Source organism: Nycticebus coucang, chromosome 11, assembly GCF_027406575.1.
Source record: "Nycticebus coucang isolate mNycCou1 chromosome 11, mNycCou1.pri, whole genome shotgun sequence".
NCBI lineage: Eukaryota > Metazoa > Chordata > Mammalia > Primates > Lorisidae > Nycticebus > Nycticebus coucang.
Window position 1 is genome coordinate 126,498,736 of NC_069790.1, and position 16,185 is coordinate 126,514,920.

At 42.0% G+C, this 16,185-nt stretch overlaps 1 protein-coding gene across 2 annotated transcripts in view; it reads left to right on the forward strand.

The window, feature by feature from the left end:
- Positions 1-16,185, forward strand: part of UBE3C (ubiquitin protein ligase E3C) — a 129,816-nt gene that overhangs the window by 45,905 nt on the left and 67,726 nt on the right. For both annotated transcript variants that reach the window (XM_053608439.1, XM_053608440.1), the window contains exons 11-13: positions 4,918-5,004; positions 11,343-11,500; positions 11,644-11,876. In XM_053608439.1, coding sequence (XP_053464414.1) covers positions 4,918-5,004; positions 11,343-11,500; positions 11,644-11,876 — 478 coding nt within the window. The remainder of the gene's footprint in view (positions 1-4,917; positions 5,005-11,342; positions 11,501-11,643; positions 11,877-16,185) is intronic.

Below are 16,185 nucleotides of genomic sequence, written 5' to 3' on the forward strand. Positions count from 1 at the left end.
AGAATTTGTTCTTAATTGTGTATTATCTCAGAGGCAAATATCATATTTTTTTTTTTTTTTTTTTTTTTTTTGTAGAGACAGAGTCTCACTGTACCGCCCTCGGGTAGAGTGTCGTGGCGTCACACGGCTCACAGCAACCTCCAACTCCTGGGCTTAAGCGATTCTCTTGCCTCAGCCTCCCGAGTAGCTGGGACTACAGGTGCCCACCACAACGCCCGGCTATTTTTTTGTTGCAGTTTGGCCGGGGCTGGGTTTGAACCCGCCACCCTCGGCATATGGGGCCGGCGCCCTACTCACTGAGCCACAGGCGCCACCCCGCAAATATCATATTTTAATATTGATTTTGCCAGTAAAATAATACTTGTGCTGGGAGAGTTGGTGGGCACGGATGTTGTGTGAGGCTTCTTGTGCCTGGGGTACCTGGACTGTCTGGTGCCTCAGCTGTGTTCTCGTTTAATAACTTAACAGTCCCTATAGAAAATGGGCCTGATTCATAACCTGGTGGAAAATGTGGTTCTTAACTAACTCATAAGGTCATTACAACTAAATAAAGCTTAATGGATAATGTTTAATCTATCCCAGTATATGGAAAAAGATTATGTCACTTCTTTACCTTTTTAATAAGTAGATCCCCAAACTAAATAATTCAGTAATTATTTCAGTAATTTATTTTTTAAAGTTTAGTTTGCTTTTATTATTCCTTATTGAGTGGTTAATTTTGAAAAGATAATTATTTCAAAGCTTGAAGTACAACTTTGGAAGTGTGTAGCCATTAGAATGTTTTAGAAAGACATACATACTTTGTGGAAAGATCTTAATTATAATCTTAGTGGAAAGCTCTGTTACCAAAGAATGCAGGAAGAACGCGTTTTTGTTACACACACTATCTGGATGGGTTTGTACAGTAACAAATTCTGTGTCCCAGCAATTCTGGGTCAGTGAGATGCATGTTCTTCTGCCGTGTTTTGTTTTTGTTTTTAGAGAATAGAACAAAAAGCATACCTATTGAAAATATGCAGAATTGTGCTAGGTAATATATGTTTAAGGAAGACCTAAACGTATTAGTTTCTTTTTTTTCTTTTTTTATTTTTTTTTTTGTAGAGACAGAGTCTCATTTTATGGCCCTCGGTAGAGTGCCGTGGCCTCACACAGCTCACAGCAACCTCCAACTCCTGGGCTTAAGCGATTCTCCTGCCTCAGCCTCCCGAGTAGCTGGGACTACAGGCACCCACCACAACACCTGGCTATTTTTTTTGTTGCAGTTCGGCCGGGGCCGGGTTTGAACCCGCCACCCTCGGTATATGGGGCCGGCGCCTTACCGACCTAAGTTTCTTGATGGAGGAGAAATAAAACCAAGCAGCCTCCCCCGCGGTGTTCTCCGTGTTGAGTGCTCACGGCCTCCACAGCTGCTTCCTACTGCTTGCGTGTCCTCTTTAGCACATAAAACTCCACAGAGGCAAGAAAAAATTCCAGCACTCTTGATACGTTAGGCATATGGTAAACATTTTAAGTATCTCAGAGATAAGGCATAGATTATTATTTTGACTATAGCTCTATACTGTTGACAGTGTTATAGTCTTTTTTGAAGTGAATTTTCAGTGGAAATTTGAACACTAATGATGGGAAGGCAGCATACTTAATAACAGGGTTAGTTGGTCTCTATTCTTGTGTTGTTATTTTTTCATTATCCCACTAAGATTTAAAAAAATGTTTTTTCTTTTTTTTTTTTTAAGACAGAATCTCATCACCCTAAGTAGAGTGCCGTGGCATCACAGCGCAGAGCAACCTCAAACTCTTGGGCTTAAGCAATCCATTTGCCTCAGCCTCCTAAGTAGCTGGGACTACAGGTGCCCACCACAATGCTTGGCTAGTTTTTCTGTTTTTATTAGAAACAACGTCTTGCTGTTGGTCAGGCTGATCTTGAACTCCTGAGCTCAGTCTGTCAGCCTCGGCCTTCGAAGTGCTAGGATTATAGGCGTGAGCCACCATCTCTGGCCCTTTTTTAAAATTTCCATGTAATTTTGAGACTTACTGAGCTTGGGTTTTCTGTAGAATTAGGATAGTGTTGTCAGGATTTTTGTCACGACGTGTTTATGACAAACATCACACTTTCATAAAATCATATTTTAAAGCTATACAAAGACCTTATAGTTGTAACCTAACCCTTTATTTTCTGACACAGATTGCTTTTAGCTTACATGACTTGGAAGATGAGTTGAACCGAATAATCTAGTAGATTCTTTCTTGACTAGGGTTTCATGTTTCTAGGTATATTTCACATATTCTTTTCATGCTTTCACTAGTTTTTCAATGATTGTGCCCTTAATAGCATCCAGACATCTCAAATGCACCACACTAAAATAAGAATGGAGTCCTTTTTAAACCACACTCTGTAGTTGTTACTGCGTATTCAGAAAATGCTGATGGAGGACAGAGCATCTTATATTTTGGTTTGAATGTAGGAAATTAATCAAATTTGAGATTTTATATCGAAAAGTGCCTCATTTATCTAAGCCCTATTATTTCTCTTCTACTGTGGCCATTTAAATGGACATACTTGCAAAATTCAGTACATTAAAAGATATTTAATGGGCTAGGCACGATGGCTCACACCTGTAATCCTAGCACTCTGGGAGGCTGAGGCAGACGAGTCACTCAAGCTCGGGAGTTCGAGACCAGCCTGAGCCAGAGAGAGACCCTGTCTCTGCAAATAGCATAGTATTGTGGCAGGCACCTGTGGTCCCAGCTACTTGGGAGGCTGAGGCAGGAAGATTACTTGAGGCCAAGAGTTTGAGGTTGCTGTGAACTGTGATGCCACAGCATTCTACTAAGGGCAACAGTGAGACTGTCTCCAAAAAAAGAAAAAAAAATATATATATATATACACACACACTCCATGCAATATATCAACAGTAAATAAATTTCACAGAGAATTGTGGGTACACACTACATAGTGTTTTTATTTAGTCAGTTTGTCACTTTACTCTTAATGCCATTTCTCCTGAAAGGAATGAGAAACAGCCTAAGACTTGAAAATTAAGACATTCTGTATTAGATTCAGCTTCCCACAAAAAGCATGTAAGATTACAAATGTTGGTATTTAAGTAAAAGTGTGGAATTCTGTCTTAAAATGTATTTAAAGTTTTTTTTGTTTTGTAGACACAGAATCTCACTTTTTTGCCCTTGGTAGAGTGCTGTGCCATCACAGCTCACAGCAACCTCCAGCTCCTGGGCTTAGGCGATTCTCTTGCCTCAGCCTCCCCAGTAGCTGGGACCACAGGTGCCCCAAACAATGCCCGGCTATTTTTTTGTTGCAGTTTGGCCGGGGCCGGGTTTGAACCCACCACCCTCGGTATATGGGGTCAGTGCCCTACTCACTGAGCCACAGGTGCCGCCCTATTTAAAGTTTTTATCCAAGATTATTCCTGTTACATTCCTTTTCTTTAATACAGATTCTCACTCTTTTACCCTGGCTAGAGGGCAGTGATGCAGTCACAGCTCACCGCAACATCAAACTTTTGGACTCCAGCGATCCTCCTGCCACAGCCTCCTATGTAGCTGGGACTGCAGGCACCTGCTTGCAACACAGGGCTCGTTTTTCTATTTTTTGTATGGGCAGTGAGCCACTGTTCCTGGCCCCAGCTTTATTTTTGTTGTTTTACTTTCTTGTTCCTCTGGAATGTTTCTAGTAAGATCACATTCCTTTCTTAACATCTTTTCCATCATCTTAAGTCTTTTTTTAAAAAAATTATGATTTAGCCTCCTTCTTAACAAACTCTTCGGTCTTTTTAATCAATTTGATATTATAAAAGAAGAGGTTCTAAAGATCTTTAAAATATGTTTTTAAGCCGGCATGGTGTCTCATGCCTCATAATCTCAGTACTCTGGGAGGCTGAGGCAGGAGGATCCCTGTCTCTGCTAAAATAGAAAAATTAGCTGAGCGATGTGGCGGGTTCCTGTAGTCCCATCTACTGGGGAGGCTAAGGCAGGACGATCTCTTGAACCAAGGACTTTGAGGTTGCTGTGAGCTCTGATGATGCCTGGTGCAACAGAGAGACTGTCTCTCAATAAATATCTATGCATATATGTAGTTTTTAGATTTAAATTTTTTGTTTGTTTGTTTTTGGCCAGGGTGGTTTGAATCCACCTCCTCTGGCATATGGGGTCGGTGCTCTACTCCTTTGAGCCACAGGCACCACCCAGATTTAAATTATTTTTGAGGCTCGGCGCCTGTGGCTCAAGCGGCTAAGGCGCCAGCCACATCCGCCTGAGCTGGCAGGTTTGAATCCAGCCCCGGCCCGCCAAACAACAGTGATAGCTGCAACCAAAAAATAGCCGGCGTTGTGGTGAACGCTTGTAGTCCCAGCTACTTGGGAGGCAGAGGCAGGAGAATCGCTTGAGCCCAGGAGTTGGAGGTTACTGTGAGCTGTGCACTCTACCCAGGGTGACAGCTTGAGGCTCTGTCTCAAAAAAAAATTTATTTTTGAGATGTTAACATTTTTGTGTTTATTTCAGTATAAGTATGGCTTACAATCAGTCATTAAATATCTCAGAAATTTTGAAACTATGTTATCAGTTGTAGTATCATTGCTATTTTTATACATAGTATAGTATATCACTGTATGCGATCAGAAGAGGGGCAGCCTCAGCTTGTGCTGGGGGACAGCCTGTGCCGTTGTCTTTTTGGACAGGCTGCTACCGCGTCTGGACTGACTACTCCACATGGGGGAGTGCAGACAGCCGTCTCTGCCTCCCCCCAGGGACAGAGATTTAGAACACAAAATCGGCTATTTATCCTCAGTGCACCATGTTTTTCTTTGTTTCTTAATTTTTTTTTTTTTTTTTTTTAGAAATGTATTGAGTGGACAGTTACTTCTTCAGCTTATTCTTCTTCATTTTTCCCCCATTCCTTTTTAGGCTCCTCTATAGTTTAGCCTTCAATGCCCGGTTTCTGAGGCATCTTTGGTTTCTGATATCTTCCATGACCACGCGGATGATCACCGGGTATGTAACACATTCAATCGTAGATGGAGCTCCTGACCGTGGGCATTAAGACATTGTATGCAGGTGTTTTTAAGTCTTGCTTCTACTGAACTCATTTCACACTGGGAAAAAGTTCTGGATGGTCTCAACTTAGTGCCTGATGTCCTAGTTATTTATATGTGTTTATTATTAAGAGCATGGCTTTATCTCAAGGCAAATGTGTTTTGAGAATCCCAGTCTTTCTTTTCTTTTTTTAACTAGAGACTTAGAAATTACTTTGCTCGCAATGACTTTAATATTCTTTTTATTATTATTTTTTGCCTCGGACACTCATCAGAAGAGATTTATTATTCTTTTGACAGTGAAATACAGATTTGAGGGAATTTTAACACCATTACAAATATTAAAACAATATAGAAGTTGGTCTTTAAAATGTTTTGTTGAGGGCGGCGCCTGTGGCTCAGTCGGTAAGGCGCCGGCCCCATATACCGAGGGTGGCGGGTTCAAACCCAGCCCCGGCCAAACTGCAACCAAAAAGTAGCCGGGCGTTGTGGCGGGCGCCTGTAGTCCCAGCTGCTCGGGAGGCTGAGGCTGGAGAATCGCTTAAGCCCAGGAGTTGGAGGTTGCTGTGAGCTGTATGAGGCCACGGCACTCTACCGAGGGCCATAGAGTGAGACTCTGTCTCTTCAAAAAAAAAAAAAAAAATGTTGAGATAATTTGATTTTTCCTATATGAATCACTGTGTAACTTGAAAGTTACCAGCTTCAATATATGTATTAATTGAATGAATAATAATAAGAATTTCATATTTAAAATTTATTACGGCAAAGTTACTTAGCCCATTACCATGTGGTTGGATTTTTCCACTGTCGGAAGTCTCAGCTTGTCTCTGCACTATAGTACGAAGAGTTGAGATGTGTGGCTCACTTAGCTGGAGCTCAGAGCTGGAGAACGCAGCTGTGTGTCTGTTCACTACACTGCAGGAGCAGCAGTTGTCATCCTGACTGCACACTGGGAACCAGCTTGTCCTCTAAAAGGAAGCAAGTCCCAGTCATAGGGCAAGTGTGTGGAAAGAAGAGGTGGGTTTTTTATTTTATAGGAAGAAGAAGTTGGGAGAATGAATTGTTGGTAGGTGCAGGTGCGGTGTCCAAAATGTAAACATGCGTCATCGGCATCAAATCTGCTCTGTGCCACAGAAGATGGTGCTGAAAAATCTGTTGACATTTCTGGATTTGGGGCTTTTTAATACAGTATATAGAGCAAAAGATACTCACATTTTTAAACCCTTTCATCAGCCAGAGTTGGCCCCTTTATGAATGGAAGTGGTGTTCAGACCACGTGTACAAAAACTATTCTTACAAATGACAAGGGACTGTCACTTTATGAATTGCATTATTTTACATAACTTGCCTTTGTTTTCATTTACTCTTACTGAATCCTAAGTAAGGAAAGGGGAGTGTTGAGCAATGCCATTATCTCATGGGAGTCCCACAGCCTCAGCAGTGAGTGTCAGAAACAAGAGACGTGAGACCCTGGAATGACAGGGTGGCTAGAAAAATTATTCTCTAGCCTTTCATTTCCAAAACTAACTACAAAGTTTTAGGTATGTTTTGTTTTTTGGTGTGTTTTGGTACACCTCAGCCACTTCTGACTGCCAACCTTAGCTTTCATGAATGAGTGACAGGTTTGGTTGGGCAGAAGGGGTGAGGAACGGTAGGACAGGAGAGCACCATTTGCGTTAAGTATCCCAGCCTTCCAGCAGTGGTACTGTTGTAGTTCTGCCTGATAATTGCTTATTTATTTATGATATTTATCTTTGGGTAAGGAAATGGGGTCATGGTATGTGAAAGAAAAATGAGGTATTAATTAAATTATTACTATTTTATAAGTTGGTAAAATTATATAAGTTTTTTAATTCATTTCTTAAAAGGCAATTTGAGAATTTGAGTTTCTTTTTACTTGTGTTTTTCTTTCTTTCTTTTCTTTTTTTTTTTGTTTTTTGGTTTTTGTTTTTGTTTTTTGAGACAGGGTCTTGCTCTGTCACCCAGGCTAAAGTACAGTGGTGTGATCACAGCACACTGCAACCTCAAACTCATTGGCTCAAGGAATCTTCCTGCCTCAGCCTGCTGACTAGCTGGGGACTACAGGTGCGTGCCACCATGCCTGGCTAACTTTTCTATTTTTTGTAGAGATAGGGTCTTACTGTTGCTTAGGCTGGGCTCCAACTTGTGGCCTCAAGCAATCTCCTGCCTTGGCCTCCCAGAGTGCTAGGATTACATGTATCAGCTACTATAGGCAACCTATTTTAATTTGTTAAATTATTTATTGAAATAATGACCCTCAAGAAACTGACAGTGTATTCATACAATCCTAACACGTACACTCCCAGACTGACATGGGGTCACATCCTGATAAACTCATCATTATTAACAATGCCATGACTTGGTACCCCTGACTTGCCCAAGTGTCGTAGCTTAGCCTCGCCTTCCTCCTACATGCTTGGAACACTTACGAAATTTTCAAATACAAAGCTTTTTAATAGCTGTTTTTTAATGAAGTATTGAATATCTCATAGTTTAAAAACCATACAGAAAGTGTAAAACCAAATGGTTTTATGGGCACTCAGAGTCCTGATTTCTATTGACAGCATTTCATGTTGAAAAATCCCACGTAAAACCATCTTGAGTCCATGACACGTATTATCATATTTACTATTGGGAATAAAATTCAAAATGGAATGTTTGCTTTTTTGAAAACGGCATTCAGTTTAATCTGGAAATCTGTCATAGCAGACGAGCGTAACCGGGGCTTTAGCGTAAGCGTGCAGTGGCATCCTCTAGGCAGTGTGCTGGAGCGCAGGCTCTGTTCCCATCCCTGAGGTACAGAGTCCAGAGCCCAGAGCCCGTGCTGCCACAGGCTCCGCAGACCACTGAGCTGCACCTGGGTCTGCGCTGACTGAGAAGCACTATTCTCTCCCCAGCCCAGCAGGACTATCTCTAGATGGATAAGAAGCATTTTGCAAATAACATTTTTATTCATATACCTCATTTTCAGTGTTTGCTATTGAAATCAGCCAGGATCAAGAGGGACTTTGCCTAACAATTGCAATCAATGTAACCTGGCTTATTGTACCCTCAGTGAATCCCCAACAATAAAAAAAAAAAAAATCAGCCAGGGTAGCTCCTGCTTGCAGAAGAGGAAGGAGCCTATAGCAGCTGGCTTCTGTTTTCCATTAGGCTTCCTTGCATGGGGCATGACGTGAGGGTGCTGTGCCTAGGAGTCCTCAGTGTGTGCAGTGGGTGCCTTGTTGGTCATGATTCCAAGATAGCCTATAGTAGTACTCTGCACGCTTTCTGAGGCAAAATTTCATTCTTACATAGAAGACAGGAAGCTCTTGAAGTTGGGGCAAAGAGGAGGAATGGCTCCCACAGACACAGAAGCAGAGGTTGGAGGGAGCATGAGGTTTCACCAATGGTCAGTAATTTAACCAACACCCTTGAGTTATTAGTCAATGTCTTTTCCGTTACAGTAAATTACGAACTTTTTATTTGCATGTAAGTCTTTGAGATTGACTTCTTTTCAGAGAACATTGGGTCAGTGTTTACAGTAGAACAAGTAATCAGCAGAGAACAGACACCTGCTCCTCACTTGCCGCCCTGCTGCAGGGAAGCCCGGGGCATATCTAACCTTTCTTGTCAGTGTCATTTTCTGACATGAAAGTCAAAATGATTAATTTCCTTTGCTTATTACACAGGGGTTTAAAGAAAACATATAAGTTACTGGTGGTTAATTACCCTATTGTTGTTTAGGGAATGCATCCTGTGCATAATTGATGGTATGATGATGGTGATGATTTTAAGTATAAAGATTCTCAACAGGGATAACAGCTGAAAGCTAATTCATCTCTTTGTTAGAGTCAGAAAATACTTTGTCCACATTGCAGCTGGTTAATGCTACCTGTACCACATTCCTCTTAACAGAATGTGTTCTTCCACATTATCTATTATTTTTGTATTTCTACATTTGGTAGCAAGGGAACTAAAAAGGTACCAGTCATGTGTTTTTGCTAATATAAAGAAAATATATGACATTAAATTTTTTGTCTTCTGTATATCAGCAAAATTTTTACTGGTTACCACTGTGTGTCAGTGTCCCTGTACAGGGCATGGTAGAGAGTAACTAAGGGAAATAGGGAAGGGACTGGGTGTGGTGTTTTGTGCCTGTAATCCTAGCACTTTAGGAGGTTGAGGCAGGAGTTTGAGACCAGGCTGGGCAACACAGTGAGAGCCTATCTCTGAAAAAAATAGAAAAATTAATTGGATGTGGTGGGACGTGCCTATTAGTCCCAGCTACTCGGGAGGCTGAGGCAGGAATATTTTTTTGTTTATTTGTTTTGAGACAGTCTCACTATTTCTCCTTCAGTAGAGTGCCGTGGCATGACAGCTCACAACAGCCTCAAACTCTTGGGCTTAAGCGATTCTCTTGCCTCAGCCTCCCAAGTAGCTTGGACTACAGGCGCCCACCACAATACCCAGCCATTTTTTGTTGTTGTTGTTGCTGCAGTTGTCGTTTTTAGCTGGCTGGAGCCAGGTTCAAACCTGTCAGCCTCAGTGCATGTGGCTGGCACCATAACCACTGTGCTACAGGCGCCCAGCCTAAGGCAGGAACATTGCTTGAGCCAGGAGTTTGGGGCTGCATTGAGCTGTGATGATGCTGCTGCGCTCTAACCCCAGGGACAAAGCAAGACCATGTCTCAAAAAATAAATAAATAGGGCGGCGCCTGTGGCTCAGTGAGTAGGGCGTCGGCCCCATATGCCGAGAGTGGCGGGTTCGGACCCAGCCCCAGCCAAACTGCAACAAAAAAAATAGCCAGGCGTTGTGGCGGGCGCCTGTAGTCCCAGCTGCTCTGGAGGCTGAGGCAAGAGAATCACGTAAGCCCAAGAGTTAGAGGTTGCTGTGAGCTGTGTGAGGCCACGGCACTCTACCGAGGGCGGTATAGTGAGACTCTGTCTCTACAAAAGAAATAAATAAATAAATGAATGAATGATTGAAATAGGAGAGGACCCCTGTTCTCACAGGATGGGCAGTTAGAAGAAGCCATGGCTAGGCAGTGAAGGCTGTCCCACATCTCTTTAGTCCTCCACAGAAATAGCCTTTTTCTGTCGTGCACACTTTGGCAGTGAGGTAGGACAGGTGTTCCTTGCTGTGTGTCCCTGCCGTGTTCTGTTTCAGATGAATGGCTTTCCTTCATTAGTTCACGCGTCCGTTCAGCACAGTGCTAAGTGCCTATATGAACCGGAAACGTCCTGCTGTGCAGGGTGGTATCGTAGCACCTTTTCCCAGGGGAGTGGAGGCCACACTGTTGGGGCTGTGCCTCCCTGAGCTGTGCCCCACAGGCACTGAGACAGTCCAGAAGGTTTAACCCGGCCCGACTAATGAGAGCCTTCTTTCCAATCCTAACTCCTGGTCAAGTCCCATATCATATAACCTGTGGTTTTGTGGAAATAGATGTTCAGGGAGGTAAGGTGTGATCTCACCCACAACATCTAGTAACCCGTGATTGGTTGGATGTGCTAGAGGGCACTGTGGGTTGTGTGGATTGGGAAGGGCTCACGGGGGACCCTCAGTTAACTAAATGCTGCTCTGTAAGACGAGGATCCGGACTCAAATGAGAGAAAAGGAACACACTCTCGGTGGCAGAAGTACATTTAATAGGGCCTAGCTTTTGATGGGTGGAGGAAACTGCAGGGTTCTCTTAGGACCACCCCACTGTGGCGGTCACTTGATGCCCAGGAGCAGTGGCAGTGACAGGAGCTGCTGGAGGCTCCTGACCCTGGGAACATGGCCAGCGTAGCACAGGGAAGTGATGTTCCTGAAGGGCCTCATTTGGCTTCAGTATAGAACTATTTTCAGTGTTCCTAAAAGTAACTGAATGAGTTTTTCCTGAAACCCGAATGGTTTGGCTTTTTAAAATATGTTGAATTGTGGGCAAGGGGGATGGTTTTTTTCCTAAAAGCAAAGCACAGCACATTCTTCAGTAGTGGCGTGATGTAACTCTTTATAGGGCCTCCACCGTGGGGCACAGGCTTACTCCAGTGACTTGATTTATCCAGTTGGTGTGAAGAGCAGGCATGTTAGTGAGGAGTAGTGGGTTGCCATGCTGTTTTTAAGTTAATCTGTGCTATTTATTAACCTATATTGTCCGGGTCACGGTGACTTCCCCTTACCTCTAAGTAGTGTAAGTGTTAATGTAAACGTTATGTTCACATTATATTTGTCTGGTATCATGTCTTAATTAGTTACCAAACTAAAGCTTATCTTAAAATAACTGGGGTTTTTCTTTCTGTCTCCTCGTCAAGGTCTCTGGTGCCATTGCTGCAGGTGATATCCAGGGGCTCTCCTATGTCTTTTGAGGATTCTGGTCGCATCATCCCACTGTTTTACCTTTTTAGCTCCTTGTTTAGCCATTCGCTAATTTCCATACATGATAATGAATTCTTCGGTGATCCCATAGAAGGTAAGAATTTTGAGAAATCCCTTTGTTGCTGTCTCCATGGTCTGTCAGTTTTCATAGACAACAGAAAGCCTTTCCATGTGTGAGAAATGAAAAAAGAAATTACAGTAGAAAATTGTGATGGAAGATTGAGTTGTGTTTTCCAGTTGTAGGTCAGAGACAATCATCGATGATGCCTTTCACTTTGGAGGAACTGGTGGTGCTGTCCCGGTGCCTGCGGGATGCCTGCCTGGGCATCATCAAGCTGGCCTACCCGGAGACAAAGCCGGAGGTGCGGGAAGAGTACATCATAGCGTTTCAGAGTGTCGGAGTCACCACCAGCTCTGAGATGCAGCAGTGTATACAGATGGAGCAGAAACGGTGGATTCAGTTATTTAAGGTAGAGAATATATATGTTTTCTTATTTACTGAGGTTGAACGACATACAAATTTGTTTTGTCTTGACTCATTTCAGAGTAATAGGCTTGTTTCAGACCTCAGTTTTACTTTGCAAAACTTCTTAGTTAAGAAAAGTAATTTTATTTTAATTTACATTTACCTTATTTTAAAACTGTGTTTGTTACTTTTATCTTTGTAAATTGCCCTAAGTACTTACAAGGTGAAGTATAATTTAATTTTTTTTTTGAGGAAGAGTCTCAAGCTATCACCCTGGGTAGAGTGCCGTAGCATCACAGCTCACAGCAACCTCCAACTTGGGCTCAAGCCACCCTCTTGCCTCAGTTTTTTCTATTTTTAGTAGAAAAGGGGCCTCGCTTTTGCTCAGGCTAGTCTGGAACTTGTGTAATTTAAAATTTTTTGTATTTTCCTTTAAAAATTTCCTACAGACTGGGTTCAGTGGCTCACCCCTGTAATCCCAGCACTCTGGAAGGTTCGCTTGAGCTCAGGAGTTCAAGACCAACCTGAACAAGAGTGAGACCCCCATCTCTAAAAATAGCTGGGGGTTATGGTGGTGCCTATAGTTCCAGCTACTTGGGAAACTGAGCAGAGGATCTTTGAGCTCAGAGTCTGAGGTTGCTGTGAGCTATCATGCCACGGCAGCCGAACCAAGGGCGACAAAGTGAGACTGTCTCCAAAAAAAAATTTGTTTTTTTCTTACAGATTTTATTATTGTTTCAAACAATTGATTAACAAGGTAGAATTGATCATTAATTTTGAATGCAAGTTATATGTAAATTATTTTTAAAATCTTCATTTTAAAAGAGAAATTATGAGTTACTGTGGTTACAGTATAGGCAGGAAACCACCACCACCAAGAGAACATAATAACTATTGGGGTAGAAAAAAGAAAAGGAAAAGGGTGCTTGACTTCCCATGAAATTTCTGCAGCAAACACATCTAGTCAGCTAAAATTGCTCATTAAAGAAGTGAGAGCAGAAGAAACGCATTTTCCAAATTGAATGCTAGATTTACAGTCCGTTTAGTACCAGTGACCTCTCGCACACTAATGTTCAGTTCGAGTCATCAGCTGTCCCTTTGGGTCTTTTATCACTGCTTTTGTCAAGCTATCTATTTAATTGAAAGAAGTTAATTGAATGAAAATGATCAACTAAGCTTGTATTAATATTGCTAATGGAACTTTCTTCTTGGCCATGTTTGGAGAAAGATGTCAAGCTAGACTTCAGGAAGGGCCCATTAATGCTTGCACTTAACCTGATGGGCTAATTAAGGAATGCTTATTCATTCTACAAGTCCGCGAGAGTCTCTATCCAGCCCATTGTGCCTGATTTTACAACACATTTCACTTATGAGCATGAGCATTAGTAGCAGAGAGAATAACTGATAATGTTTTGATTGCACTGAATACAGCACTAATGCATCATTGAATTTATAATTGTGCAGGTTGGTGTAATACGTGTTTGCACAATTTATTTTAATTACCCATCTCTATATTCCTAAGTATACTTTAAAGGTCACGTGTTAAGCCCTTAATATATCTTTTCTTAACAGTTGACAATTTTGTAACTTTTCTAAGTTAAAAGTAAGCTACTTACTAAAATTTGTAATCCTTATATGAGCTTTTTTTTTCAGGTAGCCTATGTGTCTTCCTGTCAGTATTTAATTAAAATCTGGCGTCTTTGTTAATAAAGCTTTCCATCGTGTAGGATATCGGGTCTTGTGTACAGTATCAGATAATTTCATTGTTTTATAGCGCCCACTGAGAGTAATGATTTGCATACAACAAGCATATCTTTAGGACATCTAAACCTCTGAAGGTAATGATGCTATATAAGATATTTTCACCCTGACTCTATTTTGTTTTGATCAAGCATTAAATTAAAATTTTGTAGCGAACTCTTCTTTCTGCCTCAGAGTGACTCCTTGCCCCTTAATCATTGACCGTTCTAACAATTAGGGTGAAAGTTCATTGTTTTGGGTTTTGAGTAGGATTAACTGTGGAGTTTTTTTAATGGATTTCTGTTCTTGAACCAAACAGATCTTTGGCCCCAAATCATTTTACACTGCCTGTTATTAAGCTGATTCCTAAAAATCAAGGCATACTCTTGGAATAATCAGCTCCATTCCTTTTTCTTTTAAAAAATAATAATCTTGGCTGGGCGCAGTGGCTCACATCTATAATCCCAGTGCTCGGGGAGGGCCGAGGCAGGTGGGTCACCTTAGCTCAGGAGTTTGAGACCAGCCTGAGCAAGAGTGAGACCCCCATCTCTACTAAAATAAAAATAAAAATCTAGCAGGGCATTGTGGTGGGCACATGTAGTCCCAGCTACTCGGGAGGCTGAGGCAGGAGGATCGGCTGAGCCCCAGAGTTTGAGGTTGCTGTGAGGCCGTGGCACCCTACTCAGGACAACAGAGCAAGAGTGTGTTGCAAAAAAAAAAAAGTAAAAAAGAAAATATTATTTTATTATGAAATAGTCAGAACCACTCAGAATGCCTGAGTGGTTACTGTTAGTATTCTGAGAGCTTTGCATATATCCATTAAATACATAATTCTGTGAGAAAGATCCTGTGTTTGTCCCTATTTTGCAGATGAGGTCACGTAGCTAGTAGTTGGTAGAGCTAGCTGCTGCTTCACAGTCCCCTCTGAAAAGTGTTAAAATAGTATCAGCGTTTTTACGTATAGTATTGTTATGCCAAATTTGAGTTGAATAATTCAAGGTAAAATCAACTAAGAAAGGGAAAAACATTTTGCCAATAATTTTCTACCTTCTGTTGATTGTTACAGAATTGCAAATGACGGGACTTGACTCCCTCAACACCCCCCGTTTTCGTTTCTCAGTCTTCTGATGGTCCTCCCAATCTAATTTGTGTAAGAGGCCCTGTAGGCTGGTCACGGAGTGTAGAATTTTAAGTGGATAGACTCATCTTTCTTTGTCACTATAAGAATTAAGGTCCGTTTCTAAGCCCTGCATTGACACTGCTAAAACAGTTTATGCATTTATCAAATTTATAAACTCCTCTTGAAGTGCAGTTTATAGCTATAATTGCTTTAGCTCTTTGAGGAGTTAGGGAATCCTATTTTGATATGTCTTTGTGTGCAGCTGTCAGACTTAGCAGGAGCTGCTCAGCGGTGCAGCAGGGAAATGAGGAAGGCTGCCACATCTTCTGCCTGGTGTCCACGGGAGAAGGGTCTGTACTTCAGTGATTTTCACATTCTTGGGGGGTTAATTTGTATTTTTCAGTTTGAAAAAACCCTGAAAGTAAAAATTTAACACAACAGTAGTGCCTTCCCTGTGACCCTGACTTGCTGTCCTATACTGTGCCGTTGGCCCCCGTTGGCCGAGCAGCACCTGCTCCTGGAGTCCGTGCTGTGAGGCTCCATGTCATCTGCTATAGGGTTGAATATTTTTGCTTTTGCTTTTTGACTGGTAGTTAAAATGGATACTTTGAGTAGTACATTTTGTAGAGTTTTTTTTTTTTTTTTTTTGGTAGAGACAGAGTCTCACTGTACCACCCTCGGGTAGAGTGCCGTGGCGTCACACGGCTAACAGCAACCTCCAACTCTTGGGCTTACGCGATTCTCTTGCCTCAGTCTCCCGAGCAGCTGGGACTACAGGCGCCCACCACAACACCCGGCTATTTTTTTGTTGCAGTTTGGCTGGGGCTGGATTTGAACCCGCCACCCTCGGCATATGGGGCCGGTGCCCTACTCACTGAGCCACAGGCACTGCCCCATTTTGTAGAGTTTTTAAACATGTGGTAGTGGAAAATACTGTTGGCTTACAAAACATACCAATTTTTAACAAGTGATAAGTAAGCTGTAAAAGCTGGCTACCTTCTGACAGGAGCGGTCCAAACCAGGCGTTTCAGGACCTCATGGGGGTCGTGAATGAATTAAGACTGGGCCCTTGTTGACCCTGTGTGGTGAGGAGCTGACACTCAGCTAATGTCACTGAGAAAGAACAAACCCAAGAGTCGGTGCTGCTGACACAGCGGTTCAGATCCCAGCTGGTAAACCACAGCTTCAGGAAAACGGACATTTCCCGAGAGATGGTGCATTACCAGTTTTTCTCGTATGTCATTTTTATATATTCTTCATTATCAAGTCAGTTTTTTTTTCCATATCAAGTCAGATTTTTAAAAAATTGTGTTTTGATAATGTTTACCAGGTTACACAATTACCACATTTAAATACCATTGAATTATATCCTTTGTATTGAGCTTTTAAGGCATTGACTAAACTGGTTTGTTTTACTGGTCAGATTTTACATAAAGACTTTTATATTATGATG